General features: G+C 49.7%; 4 protein-coding genes across 7 annotated transcripts in view; 1 reads left to right on the top strand and 3 right to left on the bottom strand.

Annotated features, from left to right (window-relative positions):
* Positions 1-205: 205 nt before the first annotated feature.
* On the bottom strand, positions 206-4,647 carry CHMP4A (charged multivesicular body protein 4A). Of its 2 annotated transcripts, none has more exons than XM_012932981.2 (6): positions 4,284-4,647; positions 2,471-2,620; positions 2,210-2,387; positions 1,524-1,638; positions 887-1,022; positions 206-483 (listed from the first exon to the last, which is right to left on the bottom strand). In XM_012932981.2, exons 1-6 carry the CDS (start codon positions 4,312-4,314, stop codon positions 428-430), a joined length of 666 nt encoding a protein of 221 aa, XP_012788435.2. In that variant the 5' UTR covers positions 4,315-4,647; the 3' UTR covers positions 206-427. The 2 variants fall into 2 exon arrangements, with proteins under 2 accessions (XP_012788435.2, XP_054988831.1); XM_055132856.1 differs by lacking the exon at positions 4,284-4,647 and adding an exon at positions 2,931-3,622.
* A 139-nt stretch (positions 4,648-4,786) lies between these two features.
* Positions 4,787-6,289, bottom strand: MDP1 (magnesium dependent phosphatase 1). Its single transcript, XM_004609672.3, has 6 exons — positions 6,129-6,289; positions 5,954-6,014; positions 5,777-5,887; positions 5,334-5,441; positions 5,155-5,240; positions 4,787-4,998 (listed from the first exon to the last, which is right to left on the bottom strand). The coding sequence occupies exons 1-6, from the start codon at positions 6,163-6,165 to the stop codon at positions 4,907-4,909; spliced, it is 495 nt and encodes a 164-aa protein (XP_004609729.2). The 5' UTR covers positions 6,166-6,289; the 3' UTR covers positions 4,787-4,906.
* Positions 6,290-6,873: 584 nt separating this feature from the next.
* NEDD8 (NEDD8 ubiquitin like modifier) lies at positions 6,874-16,597 on the bottom strand. Of its 2 annotated transcripts, none has more exons than XM_004609441.3 (4): positions 16,446-16,597; positions 9,162-9,209; positions 8,912-8,994; positions 6,874-7,244 (listed from the first exon to the last, which is right to left on the bottom strand). In XM_004609441.3, exons 1-4 carry the CDS (start codon positions 16,461-16,463, stop codon positions 7,148-7,150), a joined length of 246 nt encoding a protein of 81 aa, XP_004609498.1. In that variant the 5' UTR covers positions 16,464-16,597; the 3' UTR covers positions 6,874-7,147. The 2 variants fall into 2 exon arrangements, with proteins under 2 accessions (XP_004609498.1, XP_054988832.1); XM_055132857.1 differs by lacking the exon at positions 16,446-16,597 and adding an exon at positions 16,251-16,345.
* A 282-nt stretch (positions 16,598-16,879) lies between these two features.
* The window catches only part of GMPR2 (guanosine monophosphate reductase 2), an 18,927-nt gene continuing 15,469 nt past the window's right edge, over positions 16,880-20,337 (top strand). Inside the window, exon 1 of one of the 2 annotated variants that reach the window (XM_012932987.2) lies at positions 16,880-17,035. The gene's annotated coding sequence lies outside the window, so the exon portion shown is untranslated. The remainder of the gene's footprint in view (positions 17,036-20,337) is intronic. The other variant, XM_055132855.1, reaches the window with a different exon arrangement.

The following is a 20,337-nucleotide window of genomic DNA, read 5'->3' as shown; positions in this document are numbered from 1 at the left end:
TCAACCTTACAACTGGGCTTTTCAACTCTGGAACAAATCCAAGTTGAGAAATAAAACTATCTACCTGGAGCACAGTGGCAAATATAAGGAACTCCCCCCGTGTTCTGTGTTCTAATGTCCCTGCCTATTATTTGCTAGCTGCAACAAAGTTCCAAGGGCTAGGGGAAGGGTTTCAGGTGTAGACAAGGCAGTAAAAGTAGGAAGATTCTACTTGTCCATTTTTATTGGGAACAAGAGCACTGTAACAGCTACCAGAGAGTAGGGAGTCCAGACTCCTCCAAAGTTGAGCAGGGGTGGCAGTTACCCTACCACCCCCAGCACCTCCCAGAAAGGCTAATTTTTCTTTAGCTCAGTTCCTTGAGTTCACTTGGCACTTTAGGATAAGAGACCAATGAAGGCAGCGTGAGGAAAGACGGGCCCAGATTCATCAGGATACCCACTCTGTCAACTGCTTTAGTTCTTCATCTTCATCTGCTTTGGAAGCTTTGAGGACAAGGATACCCGGAGGAAAAAAGAAGTGTTAGGGCCTTAGCAACTGCCAACTGTTCCTTGCCCTAACACTCAGAGGCGCCTGAACCATCTCTTTCCAGTGAAGATCCTAAATGGGTGGTTCTGTGTGCTGTGTTGCTGCCAATTCCCAAGGCACCTTTATGCAAATATGAAAAAAAGGTGCCTCTTTTGCCAATATTGCAGCCCCTGGGGGCCAGGGTACACAGTGTGCTGAGTAAATGGACTGTATGTCTGCCCCCAGTCCCCTTAGGTCAAGGTTGCCTGTAGCCCCCAAGTTGTGCAGATGTCATAGTAGTTCTCTGCCTGATTCTTTGCAGCAAGCTGGATGCTATCCCGCCCTCTTGAGTCCTAGAGACAACAGAAAAGCTTGGGGTACCTGGTTCAGCCGGGAGACTACGAGAGGGAACGTCGGGTAGCTTGACTGACGGTTCTTCTTCCTTGTCACCCACATTTAACAACTCCTGGTCCAATACTTCCTGCTCCAGCAATTCTAGCTCCTCCAACAGTTCGTCCTGGATATGGGATAAAAGGACTCTTGAAGTTAAAGAAAGGAAACTTTTTGTTTGTTTGTTTTGGGCCCCACCCAGGCTCAGGGGGGTTACTCCTGGCCATGCACTCAATGTTTGCGAGGAACATATGGGAGGCTGGGGATCTAATCTGGGCCAGCTACCTGCAAGGTAAATGCCCTACTCACTGTGCTCTCTAGCCGCTGAAAAGGAAACTTCTATTTCTAAAAACTAGCCCCTGGGGTTGGAGCGATAGCACAGCGGGTAGAGCATTTGCCTTGCACGCGGCCGACCCGGGTTCTAATCCCAGCATCCCATATGGTCCCCTGAGCACCGCCAGGGGTGATTCCTGAGTGCAGAGCCAGGAGTGACCCCTGTGCATTGCCAGGTGTGACCCAAAAAGCAAAAAAAAAAAAAAAAAAAAAACTAGCCTCTTTTTGCCCAAGCGTTCCTCTGGGCTTGCTGCATGCTTTATCCTATATTCCCTACCCCCTTATTCCCCCTCACCTCATCCACATCATCTCCAAAGCCCACAGGCCGAGAAATGGCATCTGAGATCTGCTGAGCCACTTCCTGCTGCTCTGTGATGTCAGCCATCAGTTCATCCACCTTGTCGATGTCCCTGAGAACAAGACAATTGTGTGATCAAGCCACCGTCTCCCTATCTTATTGCATGAATGAAGTCCCTCCTCCCTGTGACCGCAGCCTGTTAACTCTGTGGCTACTAGGCAGAGTAGTAATTTTCTCTGGAAAATTGGAATGCAACATGTTTGAGAAATGGTGGGAAGACACGTTGGAGAGGATAGGTGTACTCCCTTTCCTACAGATCTGTTAAGAACCAGGAAGTCCATCTTTCCTCCTTAGAATGCCCTAACTGGACGAAAGATCTTGCAGAAAGCAAGAAGGCTAACAGGTTGAGCCATCAAAAGACTTTATACCAGAAATTCTCATATTGAATTATTTTTTCAGGGCGGGGGGGAGGATGCTCAAGGGCTATTCCTGACTCTGCTTTGGGATCACTCTCTGTGGTGTTTAAGTAACTAGTGCTGGGAATTAAACCTGGATTGGTTTTGTGCAAGGTTCTTAACCCCTGTATTATTTCTGTAGCCTAAGAGGTTTTAAGGTTCCAAGCAAAATATCAAGCTACTCTTCCCAGTGCTGGGGACCCTCTCCTCCCATCCCCCCGTACCCACATGTCCTGGTAGGCCTTCTTCATGCCTTTGGCAGCAAGTTCCATGGTACGAAGGACTTCGGTGTTGGTGGTGGCATTTTCAATGGCTTCACGCTGAAACTCCAGGGTAGATAATGTCCCATCAGTTTGTGCCAGCTGCTGTTCCAACCTTTTCTTCCTCCGAAGAGCCTGCAGGGCAGCTGACCCAGCCCACACTCTGAATATCAGAGCTAGAAACCCACTTCCCACCTGGGCTCTCCCAACCAGCCCCTTTCTCCATTACCTCGCTTATTCTTGGTCCCATGCTTCTTGGCTGTCTGTAGTTCCTGTTGAATCTTCTGCTCCAGAAACTCCTGTTTCTTGATCAGAATCTCCTCTGTCTCCTTCAGTTTCTGAATTGCCTCTTCTGGGGTTGGCCCTTTCTCTTTCTTTCCTGGAGTTCAATGTAGCATTCCCACATTGTGTGGAAAATTATTAGCCAACGGGCCATCCTGGTCATCGCGTGATCCCCTAAGCATTCCTGGACATCACCCCAATCCCCTCCTACCCTTGACCCCACTTTATTAGCCAAGAATACAGCATAGTATATGCCAGGCACTTGTTATCCCCAAAAGGCTCAGCAAAAAAGTATCACTTTACGTGGCAAATATAACAACACAAAGTAGTTAAAATTTTCTTAGTAAGACAATAAGGGGATAGTAATTTCTGATTAAGAAAGATAATAAAGGGGTTAAGGTGCTTGCCTTGCATCTGGTTGACCTCTAGTCCCTTGGTACCACAGATGATCCCTGGGCATTGCTAGAGATCACTCCTTAGCACAGAGCCAGGAAAAGCTCTTGAACACTGCCAGATATGGTCCAAAACCCCGGGTTTTTTTTTTTTTTTGCTTTATTTTTTCTTTTCTAGAAAGAAACTGAGTCGGAACTGAAATATGGCAATATGACTTCATACTGCCAGCACTTTTGCTACCCTGAGTGGCCCTTCAAGATATTTTTGGTGTGTGTGGTATTTTTTTATTCCTTAAGACTTTTAAAAAAGCAATCTTGGCTCACAGCAGAACTGATTGGAAGGTAGATATTTTCTCTTTACCACCTGCACCCACCCACACACGCACAGCACCCCCATCACATCATATCTCCTGAGTTCAGTCGTCTGTTTATTGTCCCAGGAGATACCAAAGGCGCTGACTGTAGGATCAAACGAAAGACCACAGGAAACTAGAGAAATCTCATCCTGAATTTCAGTTCACCTTTCTGCACCTCTAGATTGTCTCCCCTCCCTCCTACCCAAAAATAACATGATGGTGTCTGGCTGCTTAAAAAATCCTTTGACACTCTTCATTGCCTCAGGAGTAAAACCTGGGGCTGGAGAGAGTGTGTAGGTTTGCTTGCGCACGGCAAGTGATGCCTGAGCAGTGATCTCTGAGCACCGCGGGGTGTGGCCCACCCCTCTCCCCATCCCCCCCCAAAAAAAAAACCCCGACGAAACAAAACAAAAAGAATAAAACCCATAGGCCTGGGCGAAGCTCAGGGGTCTGAGCACAAGCTTTGCTTGCAGATGGCCCCCAGAGCGTAGCCAGCTGGGAAAAATCCCTGGGATACCGGAGAGTGTGTCTCCTGTGACCGTCCAAGTAGACCATGCTCTCCCCTGTACTTCTTTCTTCCCTGGGCACCTCAACTCCCCACGTAACATACTTCTACCCTGCATCACCCCGACCAGTCCCGTTCTCCACGGGCGTTAGGACAAGCCACCGACAGTGCACAAGGAAACAAACGCTAGCTTTCGCTTCGAAGCAGGCAGCGTTTCCTCGCCACCTGGCGTTCCCCCTGGGCCAGCCCCAAGTGAGCAAGCGTCAGATCTGGCAGGAGAAGGGTGACGACAGGCGGGACCGGCCAGCCCAGGCCGCGGCCACGCCCCGGCTCCCGCCCCGCACCCGGGCAGCAGCTCACCCCTCCCGGGGTGGGAGAGATCGCGGCGGGGCTTCCCGGCTAGGCGGGGTCTCCGGGCACGCGCGGCCGGCCCGGGGGGTGCGCTCCGCCCGCGCGCAGCCTCCCGCCGCCAGCACCTCCCAGCCCGCCACTCTCGCCGCGGCTCACCCCTCCCGAAGAGCCGGCCGAGACCACTCATCGCGACCTCGCCTCTCCCGCCACCGCCCACGGCGCCCTCACTTCCGCCTTGCTCAGGCAGGGGAGACCGCGGCCCGTCACGCGGAGACCGGCCTCGGCCAATCGCGCCGTGGGGCACCGCTGCGACGTCATCACCAGGCGCGGAGGAGGCCGGCGCTGCACTTAAAGTGACCGCTTCCTCCACCCGGCAGCACAAGGAGGCGCTGTCCCGCCCGAAAAAGAGTATTCGTTTCCTGGCAAGTCCCGTGCGGGATCAAGCATCCCACTACTTGGAAGAATTCTTCGTGTCCCTTACAGAGCTTGGCAAAGAGGGTCGGGATGGGGCAAGCACAAGGAAATCGCTACACCTAGCTTTGCCACATGGTAACAAGGCAGAATCTGACAATTTTCAATGCAACACATTCAGGCCTTCCTCAAGGGCCAAACCTGCGTTCACATGCTGCAGAAATAGAAACAACCTTGTGGGCGAGATCTCTTCTGTCACACAAGTACACTTTAATAATTTACAAATGCATCTGGAAACGCCTTCTTGATTTCTACTCAGTTTTATGCCTCAAATGGCTGAAATCTGGCTCTTTCCACCAGACTGGACCTCAGGGTCCAGCTTGGGCCTTTGCAAATCTCTCTAATCCTCGAGTGAGGGTTTGAAGACTCATTCCATTCTCGACAAGAATGCAGGTAACACCTAGAATGGAAAGAAGCCACATTTCATCAGGCCTTCCTGGCTCTCTGTTATCACATCTCACCTCTTTTCTAGGTGTCACCTTTCATGCAAATGATTCGTGCAGTATTATATCCCCAACCCAGCCTTAGGAAATCATTCTCCCTAATCACTCAGTACCCAATTTGCTGACGTCAATAATATTCCGACTCTCATCATCGAAGAAAATCATCTGGGAGAAAGGAACATTGGTCTGCTGCTGTAACCTGTGCAAAACAGGGCAGAGGTGACCATGGCGGTGTCTTGCCCCTGCAACCTCTCTGGGCTCTCCCGGAGTCTATCCTGGCTTCAGAGCCTACCTTTTAAAGTGGGTGACCTTGCTGCCAGGGTAGATTTCCCGATGAACCAAGTACTTGACAAGGTCAAAGAGCTCCAATAGCTGATTGGCCCCATCAATCTCACCTGTCCTGCAAAGAGGTGGACAGATGAATCACATCAGGTGAGGGAGAATTCCAGGGCCGAGGGCCAAGTTGTGTATAACCTGAGAGAACTCAATTTGCTGTTTTTCTACGATGTGCAAGCATCCTTGGCCCCTATTTAGCCCTTATCCTTCTGGTCAAACACTGGGTTGGGACCAATGTTTAGTAAATAAAAGGCACAGGAAAGGGCACTATGGATTTGTGAATTCGCGACGCCAAAACCAAGGGATTACACGAGAAATCTCATACATGCATCTCTAAGCATTAACCTTTAGAGTTCTACTCCCTCTGCCCCCCTCTCCCCGGCTCCAGTCTCTTCTTACCGGGAAGCAGCTGCCATGGGCACCTTCAGGCTGTGCAATCGTTCCAGAACCTCAGGCACCTCATGGTACAGCTGGATGGTCTGGCCCCTCCTATCTCGCACAGTTCCATCACTGGAGGGGGTGAGAGTAGCCTCAGCTCGGGCCTCACCTGCCGGATCCTCCCTAGCCCAGCCTCACCTGCTCTTGGTGAACGGGGGGTCTACGTGCGTATCCACCCAGAAAGGCCAGAGCGTGTAATCTGCAAGAGGATGGAGGCGGGTTCAGCCTCCGAGGGCACGGGGCCTCCCTCAAGAAATGCAATTGGGGTTGGATGAAGAGAGCTCCCAGGAAGCTCCCCGGCATGGTCCCTCACCCAAATCAAACACTGCAAGCTTCGGAAGCTGCTCCATGATGCTGCAGGCGGCCGCGCAGGAGACGGGGCTCTCCGCCGGGCCATAGAGAGGTGGGCTACGCAGCCTCCCCGCAGGCCTTTAGAGACGCTGCTGGCTAGAGTGTCGCCACGTGGGGCGGGGGCTGTCAGGCCGGCAACCGCATAAACGCACCCTCTGGTGGTGGAACGGGGAAAGCGCTGCAGCGGAGCGCCGAAAGAGGCGTCTGCCCATTCCCCACCAGCCCAGCTAGGTTCTACTGGAGGCCTTCTTTTCTAGTACCCGTTTCTCAGTTCATCCTACCAATGGAGGAAGCTAGATAGGCCTCATATCGTGCAGAGCTCGGAGTACTTGGCAATATTCCCGTCATAAAACAGGTGTTTGCAAAACCCTGAAGATCTTTCAAATCAGGCCCACTCAATGTTCAGAAGGGCCACGTGGGAATTCTTATTGATTCCTACCATCCACATCTATGCTCTCAGATGCATTAACAATCAGTTTGAGTTACTGATTTGTACCCTTTGCCAATTTCTGCCAATATACCTACATGACCAAATTTCCAACTACCAACATGAAATCTCTAAAAATGGTTTGGAAAGAGTTGCTACTAATTAGCTGGACTCTCACAATTCCTCTGAAGGTGTATTCCCTCCCGTTGTCCTGCCCCTTCAGCCTGGTGTAGTCTGGTCTATTTTTATTCCAATCCCGTTTGTGCAACAGAAGAAACGATTCCAGAAAGCCAGGAAATATTTTATTGACAACCAGGAACACAGCCATAAGAGAGGGAAGCACACAGGACCGCAAACTAAAACCCAATATCCAGCTAGGTCCCTCTGGGCCAGGAACACTGCATCCTGGGGTCCTCACAGTCTGCCCCCAGTAGACACACAGACTGGGCATCCAGAAGAGGGGTCAGTGGCTCTGGCATCCCAGAGAATGAGAGGATATATGATGCCTCATTATGAGCGACAGGGTAAAGGAGGTAAAATGGAAGACGGGTCTATCACTGCCTAAGACCACCTCCTCCTCTCAGGGCTAACACTAGGTGGAGAACTGAACCACCTAGGATCTTGTAATCAGCTGCTGTCTTCTCATCATTCCTGCAGGGAAAGGAGGGCCACAAAATTTAAAAAAAAAAAAAAGAAAAAGAAAAGGCATTAGAAATATCAACAATAACAGATTTTAACATGGATTTCATGGGTCTTGGGGGTGGGGTGGGGAGATAGGAATTTAGGCGAGGAAAAAAACCTGCACCTTTATTTTTATGACCCCTTAACTGCAATTTGGCGCGCGCGTGTGCGCGTGTGTGTGTGCGTGTGTGCAGGGGCGGGAGGGGGGAGGTATCATACCTGGCTATGCTAAGGGCCTACTCCTGGTGGTGCTGGGGTGGGGGAAAAGGAGCCATATGCAGTGCCAGGGATCAAACCAGGGTTGGCTGCAAGCAAGGCAAGTGCCTTAAATTGTACTATTTCTCCACTCTTTTCCTTTAATTTTGAACATAATCAAAAATCCATGGGCCAAAAAAGACAGTACAGCAGGTAGGGCACTTGTCTTGCACATGGTTAACATGGGTTCAATCCCTGAAATCACATATGGTCCCCTGAATGCTGCAGGAGTGATTCCTGAACACAGATCGATGAGTACGCCCTTAGCACTGCTGGGTGTGGCTCCAAAACAAAACAGAAAATTCCAAATATTAGCAATATGAATAACCATTAACAGAAATGAATGTTCACATCAATACGTATTGTATTTATAGATGTCTTAAAAATAGCTGAGGAACCAGAGATAGTAGAGGGGTTAAGAAGCATGCTCTGCATGTGGCTGACTAGTTCTATGCCCAATACCACATGGGCTCCCAAAGGCATCACCAGGGTGCCCTGAGTAATCTTCCATACCACAGCATCTGAGCTGCACTGTATCCTTTGGCCCTTGCATTGAGCTGCTGGCCCAGCTGGCTGAGAATCAACCCTGAAAGTGTTTCCAGGCTCCTGACTCCACTTGGGAGGGTCCTAAACCAAATTATGGTAAAAGACCCACCATTAGACATTAGATCTTAATGTTTTTAAAAGCACCTAATTAAATCAGCTTTTTTTTTAGTGTTTTTTTTTTTGGGGGGGGGGGGGCTGAAGTGGGTCCACACACAGGAAAAGACTAGTAGACCATGCAGTGCCAAGGGCTTGAACCCAGGTGTTCTGCATGCAAAGCTTATGCTCAGCCTTTGAGCTATCTCTCTGGCCTACCTTCTTAGTACTTTGATAAATGTGCTTCAATATGTTTCTTCTGTGTTTTTTTTTGTTTTTGTTTTGGGGTCTACAACCTGATGTTCAGGGATTACTCCTGGCTCTGCACTCTGGGATCACTCCTGTAGAGCTTCAGGGGACCATATGCGGGTGCCAAGGATTCACCAAACTTAGGTCAGCCATGTGCAATAATTCTCTAGCCCCCCACTTTTTTTTTTAGGTGTTGGGCCACACCTAGCAATGCTCAGGGGTTACTCCTGATTCTCAGGAATCATTCCTAGTGGTACACGGGAAACCCTACGGGATGCAGAGGATCAAATGTGGGTCAGCTACAGACAAGGCAAAGTGCCCTACCTGCTGTACTATCCCTCTGGCCCCCTTGTATTTTATATCTGAAAAATCTTATTCTGAGAAGCTGTTGCCAAAGGCCCAAAGGAAAGCTCTAAGGAAAGAGAGACAGGCCTGCTCCACCCATCTCCATCTTCAGATCAGGTTCCGGGGCCTCTTTCCCACTCCACACTCACATCTGTTTCCCGCTGTAGATGAGCCGCTGCTGCTGTGGGGGGATTCCCTCCTTCTCCTCGACACGCTCCTTGATTCTCTCCACCTTTGGGGGGAGAAGGAGAGAGGGGATTCTAGGGCTAGGGCCGTGGAAGGGGAAAGAACAAGAGCCGCTGGAGACAGCACAAGGCAAGGGCAGAAGGATTCAGTTCCACCATCCCATATCCAAACGAGCACCCCAGGCAGGAAGACGGGCACAAGAAAGGACATTACCTTGTCTGTGGGTTCAATGTCAATCTCAATCTCCTTCCCAGTCAGCGTCTGAAATAAGCAAGAGGCTCATCAATTCCTGTAGTTCAAATGCAATTTTCCTTCTAGGTAAAATATCCCATCCTGGCTCTGAGGATCGACTATGTTCTGAAAGATGCATACTGGCAACAAAGCTGCTTTGAAGAATCAGAAGGCTTTAGTCATAACAGCATTCGTCAAATGTTGTATTTTTGGTTTGTTTCTGGACCACACCCAGGAGTGCTCAGGAGCTATTCCTGGCTGTGTGCTCAGGAGCGACCTCTGGTGGTGCTCAGGGGACCATGTGTGTTCCAGCTGCTCAGTGGTGCTGAGAAACTAACCAGGGCTGCAGCCAAGGTTGAGGTAAGCAGGCAAAAGTCTCACCTTATGTACTATTTCTCCAGTCCTGTATTTTCCCCCTCCTCCACCCCCACCTTTTTAAAATACGAGTGAGAAAACAAACATCCTTCGCTGGAGTATAAGTAGATGATTCTACTAGCAGTACTGTCCAGTAGACACAGAATTGTCATTCTATGTTAAGTGTGAGCCACAGATGCAATTTGAAACATACCAGTAGTGGCTCAGTGGTGGAATCTTGAATGTGTGAGGCCCTGGGTTGGATTCCAACACTGCCAGAGGAAATGAAGGGCTTGAGATACAGTTGTGTGTTGCTTAGCATGTATGCACCTGTGACCTGTATGAGGCCCTGGGCTTGATCCCTGACATCTCACACACACACACACACACACACACACACACACACACACACACACACAAAAGAATTTTATGACATTAGTCACTGTCACTGTCATCCCGTTGCTCATCCATTTGTTCGAGCGGGCACCAGTAATGCCTCTCATTGTGAGACTTATTGTTACTGTCCTTGGCATATCCAATACGCCACGGGTAGCTTGCCAGGCTCTGCCATGCGGGTGCGATACTCTCGGCAGCTTGCCAGGCTCTCCGAGAGGGGCAGAGGAATCGAACAAGGGTCGGCCGCAGAACGCCCTACAGCTGTGCTATCGCTCCAGCCCATGACATTAGTAGTCAGAATATTTTTACTGACCTCCATTCCCCCAGAGCCACACTTTTCTTAGTTTCTTTCTTTGGGGGCCTTGCCAGATGGTGCTGGGCAGCTGTGGGCGTTGGGGAACTACACCCTGTGGTGCTCAGAGGACCAGAGAGTGTTGGAGACTGAACCATGGGCTCTGGATGCAAAACACGCATGCAGTACTTTGTGCTGTATCTCTGATCCTGAGCCATGTTTCAAAAGGCGAAAATATCATATTCTCCAAAATATCATATCAACATACAACCATGATAAGATTAAGTTTTCCTTCTTTTTCATAACCAAACTTCAAAATTTGGTCAACATTTGAGAACATCTTAATTGAGATGATATATTTTCTTTTTCTCTCTCTTGTTTTTGGGCTGCACCCAGCAGTGCTTGGCACTTACCGTGGGCTCTCAGCACAGGGATCACTCCTGGCAGCACTTAGGGGAATATATATGGTGCCAGGAATTAAACCTGAGGGTTGGCTAAATGCAAGATAAGTGACTTATCCACTGTACTATCAGATGGTAAATTTTCAACAGAAATATTTCATAAATTAGTCTAAAAGTAGATTTCTATACCCTACTACTACAAACATAATAGCTTTCCAATGACTGTGCTGGAGAGATAATACAGGGGTTAAAGCACTTACCTTACATGTAGCTGACCCTGTTTCAATCCCCAGCACCAGATATGGTTCCCTGAGCACCACCAGGAGTGATCCCCAGGCACAAAGCCCAGAGTAAACCTGTACCACCACCAGTAGTGGTGGGTGTGGCCCCCAACCCCCAAATACCAGTTTTCCAATGGTGAAATAAGGTCTCAAATTTTATATTTGAAATTAAATACAAATAATTGAAATTGTAATTTCTCAGTCTCAAAAACCACACTTCAAGTGATCAAGCACCAAGAGTTCTATGATTTATTTACTTTTTTTTGGTATTTCAGGCCACACCTGGCTGTGCTCAGGGCTTACTCCTCGCTCTGTGCACAGGGGTGAATCCTGGTGGTGCTCAGGGGACCTTAAAGGGTGCCAGGGACTGTAGCTGGGTCAGCCGCATACAAGGCACTACACAGTACAACTGCTCGGGCTCCAAGAGGGGCTCTTTTAACAAAGAGCCAATGCTGGTGGGAGGACAGAGGGGTCCTTGGGACACTGATGGGAAAGCAGGCACCCAGGTGAGGGGAGTAGTGTTGGTGTGATGTAGACACAAAGCCACACCAACAGTGTCGTTAATTAAGATACCACAATAAAAATGGGGGACAGAGAGGAAAAGAAAAGTAAACGTGCCAACTGGAATTTGCCTGACAGAATAGCAGGTATGGAGAATGAATGAGTACAGGGCTGGGAAAACAAGTTAGTGGGCCGAGAGCACCCTCTGCATGCTGAGGGCCCGAGCTCCACTCCCTGAGCACTGCTGGGAGTGACTCCCAAGCACCAAGCTAGGGCTACCCTCTGAGCACCAGACTGTGGTCTCCATACCAAATGAAGTCACGACTGGCCAGGAGAGCCAAGACCTCAAAGCTGGGGAAAGGCTGCGCTGTGTCTCCTCTGGTGTTGTATTTGACCACAGATGGTCCCCGGAGCATCGCCAGGGGTCACTCCTGAGCCCAGAGCCAAAATAGCCCATGAGCACCAAGTGTCACCCCAAAACAAGGAAATTATAACAAAGATTTTTGTCTGCTTGTTTTTGGGTCACCCTAGGAAGGTGTGGCAGGAGGTGCTGGGATGGAACGTAGGCCTTCTGCAGGCCAAGCATGCTCTCAGTCTGATAAGCTCTCTCTCTAGTCCGGAAGATTTCTGGCACACCTGGCAGTGATCAGGGCTATACCGACCTCTGTGCTCAGAGGTGTCTCCTTGAGGGGCTTGGGGGACCATACGGGGTGTCGGGAATTGAATCCGGGTCAATGTTGTCTAAGGCAATTGCCCTACCCCACTGTACTATCTCTCCAGTCCCCAAGAGTTTCCTAATATAACTTGTCATAACCGAGTTTCGTCCCCTCAAGGTCAGAGACCGCAGAATACATTCAGTGCTACTTAACTAGTTGGTCCTGACCTAAAGCTCCCTTAGGGCTTGAAGGGACAGAAACATCAGTTATCTAGCCTTTGCCAGGGGAAAGTTTCCCAGCCCAGAACTGTGAGACACACAATTAACTGAATTTTACCGTCTAGACAACACAAGGTGAAATGACAAAAATCATTCATTGACTGAAAAACCTGTGTCAACTAAAGTGAAATGAAACCTTTCATACCACTCTAATACAAACACCTGAGCACTGTCAAGTGAGCTGGTAACCCTCAGTAGGGTCACGCAGCACTGCTGGTCTAGCTGGCTGGGAATACCTGGGTTGTGCCCCCAGGCCTCCTGAGCACCACTTGGGAGGAGCCCCCTAAATTCACTCCTTAGCTCACCAATGTGACTGAAAGCTCTCACGGGTGCACAGCAGCTGAGTGCACATTCACTGCGGTGGGAATGTAAGATGGTGTCTTCGCTTGGAGAATGGCCGCTCTCCTTACATCTACCACTCCAAGGTATTTATCCGAAGGTATTTATCTAATTTGCATACATTCATGAAGCTACTTACATGACACTGCTGACTGAAGCCTATTGATACGGCCAGAAACTGGGGACAAACAGTCCATGGCAGAATGGATAAACAAGCCGTGACAGGCATCCAATGGGACCCCACCCAGTTCTAAAGTACAGCTACACACACCAGGCCTAACGGGAAAGAAGTCATAAGAAAAATGTGTATTATAGAGTTCCACTTGTCTGGAGTTCTAAAGCAAAATTAACCTACTGGGCTTTCAAGAGGGTAGAGGTGAAATGATCCTGCTGTGATTATGTGTCTACTGTTAAAAACTCAATGAACTGATCCCTTAGGAACTTATTTTATTCTGTTAAGAGAACATGAATGAGGGGCTGGAGGACAGCACAGAGGGTAGGGCGTTTGCCTTGCACGCGGCCAACCCAGGTTCGATTCCCAGCATCCCATACTGTCCCCCCTAGCACCGCCAGGAGTAAGTCCTGAGTGCAGAGCCAGGAGTAACCCCTGAGCATTGCTGAGTGTGACCCAAAAAGCAAAAACAAACAAACAAACAAACAAAATAAAAACAAAGAAAACATGAATGAGGGACTGGAACCATGGTACAGCAGAGATGGTGCTTGCCCTACAAGCAGCCAACCAGGATTCAATCCCCAGCACCCCATATGGTCCCCTCAGCCCCCGCCAGAAGTGATCCCTGAGTGCAGAGCCAGGAGTAACCCGAGTACTACTACTAGGTGTAGCCCAAACACTCAAGGAAAAAAAAAAAAAGAGAGAACATGAATGAGGGGTTGGTAGGTAGTTCAGTGGTTAGGACACAGGTCTACCATGAGCCAGTCCAGACTCCACGTCCAGCACACTGTCCCCTAAAACATTGTCGGGTGAGAGCTGGAGGCCCCTGAGAGGCACTGTGTGGTCCTGGTGGTCGCTCACACTGCTGTCCTCAAGCAGCACCATGTCCTCATACTCCAGCACTGAACTGCTGGCCCAACTTGTTAAGTATTGTTTGAGAGGCCCTGGGCCCCCAGAGCACTCTTTGGAAGCCTCCCCCCTAAAAGAGAATAGGAATGAGAAAATTGTTGCCCAACGTAATCTAAGAGGTTACTCGAGCACAATAAAAAATGAGGCTAAAAAAGACTACCATGCTGGGGCTGGAGTGATAGCACAGCGGGTAGGGCGTTTGCCTTGCACGTGGCCAACCCGGGTTCGATCCCCAGCATCCCATATGGTCCCCTGAGCACCGCCAGGGATGATTCCTGAGTGCAGAGCCAGGAGTAACCCCTGTGCATTGCCGGGTGTGACCCAAAAAAGCAAAAAAAAAAAAAAAAAAAGACTACCATGCTATGGTCTGAGACACAATATCTTTTTGTCTTTTTGAGATACAATGTCTTGGGTTAGATCTAAACTTTAAGTAAGGTAAGAAAAGGTATCACCAAAAAAAAAAAAAGTTGAAGCTTTTATCAAAATAAAAAAACACAAAACAGTACAAGGAATGGAAAGAAAATCAAGCAGAAAGAGATAAAGGAAAAATTAGGCTAAATATGGAAAATAATGAAAGAACTGGGTTCCCATTGGTAAAATGACTTAAGACAGAAGATGATGTAGTTAACTTTAGACACATATGATGTATCAAGAGAGGGAGGGGCCAAAGAGATAGTACAATGGGTAGGGAACTCACCTTGCACCCGGCCTGCTGAAGTTTACTTCCCCCACCCCATCCCATATGGTCCCTGGAGCACTACCAGGAGTGACTCCTGAGCAGGGTTAGGAATAAGCCCTGAGCACTGCTGAGTGTGGCCCCAAAACAAAAAGAGAAAGCAGAGAGGAACGGAGGGAGGGAGGGAGGGGGGAAGAGAGAGAGAAAGAGAGAGGGGGGAGGGAGAGATAGAAGACAGAAAGTCATGCAAGATACAAACCTCAGAAGAACAAAGAATAATAATAAAAGAATAAGATAATCTATCATTTGTGTATTAGAGCTAATTGTTGCTGTATTTAATATAAAAAGAGGAGCAGTGAATAAACAGATGGAGGACAGAGAAAGTTGTTTGGAAGCACAAAGTGGTTTTGGAAAGGAGAAAGGAGACTAACCATTTTTTTTTTTTTGCATTTTGGGTCACACCCTGCGATGCACAGGGGTTACTCCTGGCGGTGCTAGGGGGACCATATATGATGTTGGGACTCGAACTCGGGTTGGCCACATGCAAGGCAAACACCCTACCCGCTGTACTACCGCTCCAGCCTGGGAAAATAACAATTCTGACAGGTATTAAAAATTGATTTAGAGGCCCAGGAGACAGACCTGAGCAATGCCCCCCAATACATGCGTAGTAACCCCAAGCCTGGGCTGGGGAGGTCCCGGCAATGTATGGGGTCCCTGCTGGAGCCTGAGAGCCATGTGATGCCAGAGATTGAACGTGGCATTAAAAATCCTGCATGCAAAACTGGCGCTCTGCCCCGGGGCCTATACATTTCAGGCCTTCAACTTTTTCAAATGTTGGCGGCGATCCAGTGACCCCATGACCCATCACAGTGCTTTCACAGTAACTCAAATTGGTACCTAAAGAAACTTTGAAAAGGCAATTATCTGCACATGCCTTTTGGCCTTAGTCCCGGGGGTTTAGAGTTGATGTGAAATGCCTGATGATTAGAAGCAGGGCTATCAGGGAACAGAGGGGCTGACCGAGGACTGGAGCGCAGGCTTTCCGTGCCGGGTTCCTTCCAGCAAAGCGCTGGGAGTAGCCCCTCAGTGCCGGCCGGTGGGGCCCCCTAGTCAACCCCAAATGAATGGATGTTATGTATGGTGGAGACTCCGAAGAGTCGGCGAAACGGCGACTCAGCTGCCAACACGCCAAACTCGCGTGTCGCTGCACCAAGGGTGAGCTTTTGTCCTCTGGAGGCACACCAGAGAGAAGCAGGGCAGTGGCGACTGCTGAGGTCCCTGCTGAGGTCTTGCGAGCCGGGAGGCAGCGCGGGAGGGGAGAGATGGAGAAAAAAAGAAAAAGAGGGAGCAAACAGCACTCCATCAAGGTCCCGGTCACTGGCCACTTGCCCTGCTTCACTCCAGGAAGCGATGCAGGAGACAAGGCAAAAGCTTACGTGCGACACACGCCCCCGGTCGGGCCGCGACACGGCCGCCCGCCCGCCAAAGGCTTACAGGGGCTCGTCCCTGCCAAGACCCTCAAGCCCTCTCCCCTCCCCACCGCCCCACTCCACCCCCAGGTCAACGATTCCGTGCTGTGCTCGGAGGCGGCCTGGGTCCTGCCCGGAAGAATCGGGTAACTGGTGCATGAGAAACGGGGGTGGCGGCTCACTCCAAACACCCGAGAGAGAACGGGGCGCCGGAGCGGCTGCTCCACCTTCCCCTGCACCATCGCAGGGGGTCGCACACAGAGACGCCGGGCTACGGCCGCCTCCCGCAGGGCCGCTGCACAGTCCTCCCAAACCCGAGCGGGGGCAGCCCCCCGGGGTGTTACCTCGCAGGGCCGGTCCGCCGCTCGCAGAGCCCCGCCGGGTCCCCTGCTTCCCATCACCCCCCGCGCGGAGCCCCGAGATTGTCAGCGCCCTCCGGAGCTCCGGGGAGGCGTGCGTGCCCTTCCCCTCTCCTCCCCGCCAGGCGCGGCCGCCGGCCCCGCACAACCGCGTCCGGGCAAGGCAGGACGAGCTCCCACCTTCACTTTAATAAGCATCTTCTTCCTAATTCGGGGCTGCACACCGATAAGTCGCTGCCTCTCCCGCTGCGCTCGCCGCCGCCGCTACCCAGCACTCCGCCTGTGGGAATCACTTTCTGCTTCCGGGTCGCTAGCTCCACCCCCCCACGCCCCTTTTCTCTACGGGGTTCCCGAAAGGGTCGGGAATGCGCCGGCGTTTCGTTTCAGCGGCGCTGTAAATTAGAAAGAAGGCTTCCAGTGAAAGTCACAGCAGAAATAAGACCTCCGCGATTCGGAAAGTCCCTAGTGAGCCGCAGCTAGTGGAAACCGGGGGCCCGCAGGAACTACTTCTCCCGACATGCCTTGGGGCCTCGCGCGCGCTGCACGCTGGGAGTTGTAGTTTCCTGCTCATCGGTTCTAACGGTAACCGGAGTGTATGGACTCTGTTACCCAGAAGGCCCCGCCGAAGTCGGAATTCCTTGGTTAATGATCTCGCAGGCTTTAGCGGAATCTGTTGGCGTGGCCCACAAGGCTCCGCGGGGCTGCACGAGGCTAGTTGCTAAGTAAGTGTGAACTTCGGTCAACGGCCACCTGGGCGATAGCGACAGGAAGTGAGTACCCCTCTTCCGGAAGCTAGTTATGGAATCTCCCCCATTCCTCCGCCTCCTCTGCCAAATCAGCCTCTCTCCTACCCTGAACTGCGCTTTGCTCTGGCGGGGAGAACGGTGACTAGCGGGATAAGACTGCATCCCAATTCTTCTCTTCAACAGATAGTACCTGGTATGGAGACATCCAGGGAAATCGCAGCCGTGCAGGAATCAGAGGTGACAGTCTTCAGGGACCAAGCCTCAATCTCTGACCTGACTTTCCAAAACATTTTTGAAGTAACATTGCATTATAGCTTTATAAATGGCAAGTGTGCAACGTTGGAAACGGACATGTGTATATAATATCTTAAATTACCTTTAAAAATCAGTTCTAGGGTGCTGAGATGGCTCACGGACTGGCGCATCTGCTTTGCATGTAGGAGCCTTGGTTTCCATCCTCGGCACTGCATGGACCCCTGAGCACTGCCTGGGAGCAAACCCCGATACGTCGGAGTTGATGCCTCAGAACAAGTCTTAATTCTAAACTTGACTGTCTAGAATGCCTGCAGCTGTTCAAAATCTTTTATCCAATTTATCCACCTTCCCTCCTGGTGACTATGATAATAATATACTCTAGTGCTCTATAGTCTAAAAGATACCCCCCTCACCACCATTTGTTTTTTCTATTAACCACATGCAACTGAAATCATAGGCATTTGACTTTGTCCCATAAGGCACATTTTTTTTCTTTTATTTGCTTTTTTGCGTCACACCCGGCGATGCACAGGGCTTACTCCTGGCTCTGCACTCAGGAATTACCCCTGGCGGTGCTCCGGGGACCATATGGGATGCTGGGAATCGAACCCGGTCAGCCGCGTGCAAGGCAAACGCCCTACCCGCTGTGCTATTGCTCCAGCCCCCATAAGGCACATTTTAACGAGCACAATACCTTCTAGGTCCATGCATGTTGCAAATAGCAGGATTTCAAGTTTTTCATTATTTTTAAATTTTTTTTTTTTTTTTTTGCTGTGCCTGAGGATTGAACCCAGGGCCTCACATATCCCAGGCAAAGCAGATTCTCTCTGTCACTAAACCACTTCCCTGAGCCTCATCTTTACTAGCTCATTTGATGTCTAGCTCAGTAGATGCCCATTGTGTGCATCTTCCTTGCCCATCTTCCTTATTATTATCTGCATCGGCACATACCTTGTTTCCAGTTCTTGGCTGTTGTCACTAGCTGGACAATGAACAATGAACATATATCCTTTTTTTTTTTTTTCTGCTTGGGGAGCCACACCTGGCAATGATCAGGGCTTACTCTTGGCAGTGTGCTCAGACATCATTACTGGTGGTACTCACAGGGTCATTTCAGGTGCTGGAGATGGAACCCAGGTTGGCTACATGCAAGGCAAGCACCCTCCAAGCTGTATTCTCTCTCTGGACTCATATTATCTGTGTTTAGGCACATGCCCATAAAGTGGAATGTTTGGGTTGTATATAATGTCTGCTTTTGTTTATTTTTTTTTTTGGGAGTGGGGTTAGCCATGGCAGTGCTCTGCACGCAAGAATTACTCTTGGGGGACCATATAGGATTTTGAAGATTGAACCTGGGTTAGCCACGTGCAAGGCAAATGCCCTACCCACTGTACTATTGATCCAGCCCCTGTTTATCTAATTAAAAAAATTTGGGGGGTAGGAGGGCTAGAGCAATAGCACAGCGAGTATGGCATTTGCCTTGCACGAGCCCGACCCGGGTTCGATTCCCAGCATCCCATATGGTCCCCTGAGCAACTTCAGGAGTAATTCCTGAGTGCATGAGCCAGGAGTAATCCCTGTGCATTGCCAGGTGTGACCCAAATAAGCCAAAAAAAATAAAATTTTTTTTTGAGCCACTACCCAGCAGTGCGTGGGTGAGGAGTGGGCAGGGGCTGCTTCCAGTGGTGCTTTGGAGGCCACACTGTCCTGAGGATTCAAAGATGGGCCTCCTGTATGCACAGCATGCATAGCTCCTAGGTTTTCTCTTTGATTTACCTTAATTTTATGTTTTAGGCCACACCCAGTGATGATCAGGAGCTACTCTCACTACATTTTTGGGGTCACTATGCTGTGGTGCTCTGTGGGACATGTGGTGCCAAGAATAGAACCCGTGCTCCAGCATGATAAACAGATCCTTAAATCCTTAGAGCTCTCTCCCTAGCCTCTACCTTTTTTTTTTTTCATTTTGCTTTTTGGGTCACACCTGGATATGCACAGAGGTCACTCCTGGCTCTGCACTCAGGAATTACCCCTGGAGGTGCTCAGGGGACCATATGGGATGCTGGGATTAGAACCCGGGTCGGGTCGCAGTGCAAGGCAAACGCCCTACCCGCTGTGCTATCGCTCCAGCTCCCTACTTTTTCCTTTTTAAAGGAATCTTTGTACTGCTTTCCATAATGATTACAGCAGTCTACATTCCTTCCAGCAGTATGTAAGAGTTCTTTTCCTTCCCATTCACTTCAATACTTGTTGCCTCTTTTGTCTCTTTTATTTCTTTTTGTTTTTGTTTTATATTTATTTTTGGGCTATGCCCAGCAATGCTAAGGGCTTTCTCTGCTTTTGTGCTCGGGGATCACTCCTGACAGTGCTTTGGGGGACCGTATGAGGGGCTGGGAATCGAACCCATATCAGCCGTGTGCAAGGCACGCGCCCTATCTGTTGTACTATCTCTCTGGCCCCTTGCTGAATTTTATAAGATTTTATTCTATATTCTGTTTTAATCCTGTTTTCTCTTTATATTTTGGGGCTCCCTCTTAATCAGTGCTAAGGGAATTCAGGGACCACTCCCAGTGATAGTCTCTCAATTGGACCAAGTGATTGAGTAGGGCCCAAGATGCAATGCTTTCAGACTGTGAGGTATTGGAAATCACCAGTACCACTCCCCAGCAGTGTTTGAGGGGACCGCCCCCTTGGTAATACTGTGTGGCTTCTTGCTCGTGTCCTTGTGGTGCCAGGCTCGGGCACGTGCAAGTCATGCACCCTAACCCCTGTACCATCTCCCCATCCCTTTTATTTTCTCTTGGATAATAGCTGTTCTCACAAGTGTGAGGTGATGACTCACATTCGTTTTAATTTGCATTTTCCTAATATTGTGAGAGGTAATAAACATCTTTCCATGCTGCAGTGATGAAAATCTTCCAGATGCCTGTTGGTTATCAGTGTTATCTTTGGAGAAGTTCCACCAGGTGTTTAGTCCTTTTTTAATCTGTTGCTGCTTATTTGTTGAGTTTTATGTTGTGTATTTGTGTGTGTGTGTGTATGAAATAAGATAGTTTTTATTGAATGAAACT

Source organism: Sorex araneus, chromosome 3 (genome assembly GCF_027595985.1).
Source record: "Sorex araneus isolate mSorAra2 chromosome 3, mSorAra2.pri, whole genome shotgun sequence".
Taxonomy (NCBI): domain Eukaryota; kingdom Metazoa; phylum Chordata; class Mammalia; order Eulipotyphla; family Soricidae; genus Sorex; species Sorex araneus.
This window is presented reverse-complemented; position numbering and strand designations above follow the sequence as displayed.

Excerpts from the sequence above, each read along its gene's own strand:
- CHMP4A (XM_012932981.2), bottom strand. The coding sequence starts at position 4,314 with ATGAGTGGTCTCGGCCGGCTCTTCGGGAGGG. Across the intron at positions 2,388-2,470 it reads TGGGACCAAGAATAAGCGAG|CTGCCCTGCAGGCTCTTCGG; the intron begins GTAATGGAGAAA and ends GGGCTGGGTCAG. Across the intron at positions 1,639-2,209 it reads AAGAAGGCCTACCAGGACAT|GGACATCGACAAGGTGGATG; the intron begins GTGGGTACGGGG and ends TCTTGTTCTCAG.
- MDP1 (XM_004609672.3), bottom strand. The coding sequence starts at position 6,165 with ATGGAGCAGCTTCCGAAGCTTGCAGTGTTTGATTTGG. Across the intron at positions 5,442-5,776 it reads CCCATGGCAGCTGCTTCCCG|GACAGGTGAGATTGATGGGG; the intron begins GTAAGAAGAGAC and ends ACCTCTTTGCAG. Across the intron at positions 5,241-5,333 it reads AAGGTCACCCACTTTAAAAG|GTTACAGCAGCAGACCAATG; the intron begins GTAGGCTCTGAA and ends TGTTTTGCACAG.
- NEDD8 (XM_055132857.1), bottom strand. The coding sequence starts at position 16,304 with ATGGGAAGCAGGGGACCCGGCGGGGCTCTGCGAGCGGCGGACCGGCCC. Across the intron at positions 8,995-9,161 it reads ACATTGAACCCACAGACAAG|GTGGAGAGAATCAAGGAGCG; the intron begins GTAATGTCCTTT and ends CTCCCCCCAAAG. Across the intron at positions 7,245-8,911 it reads ATCTACAGCGGGAAACAGAT|GAATGATGAGAAGACAGCAG; the intron begins GTGAGTGTGGAG and ends CTTTCCCTGCAG.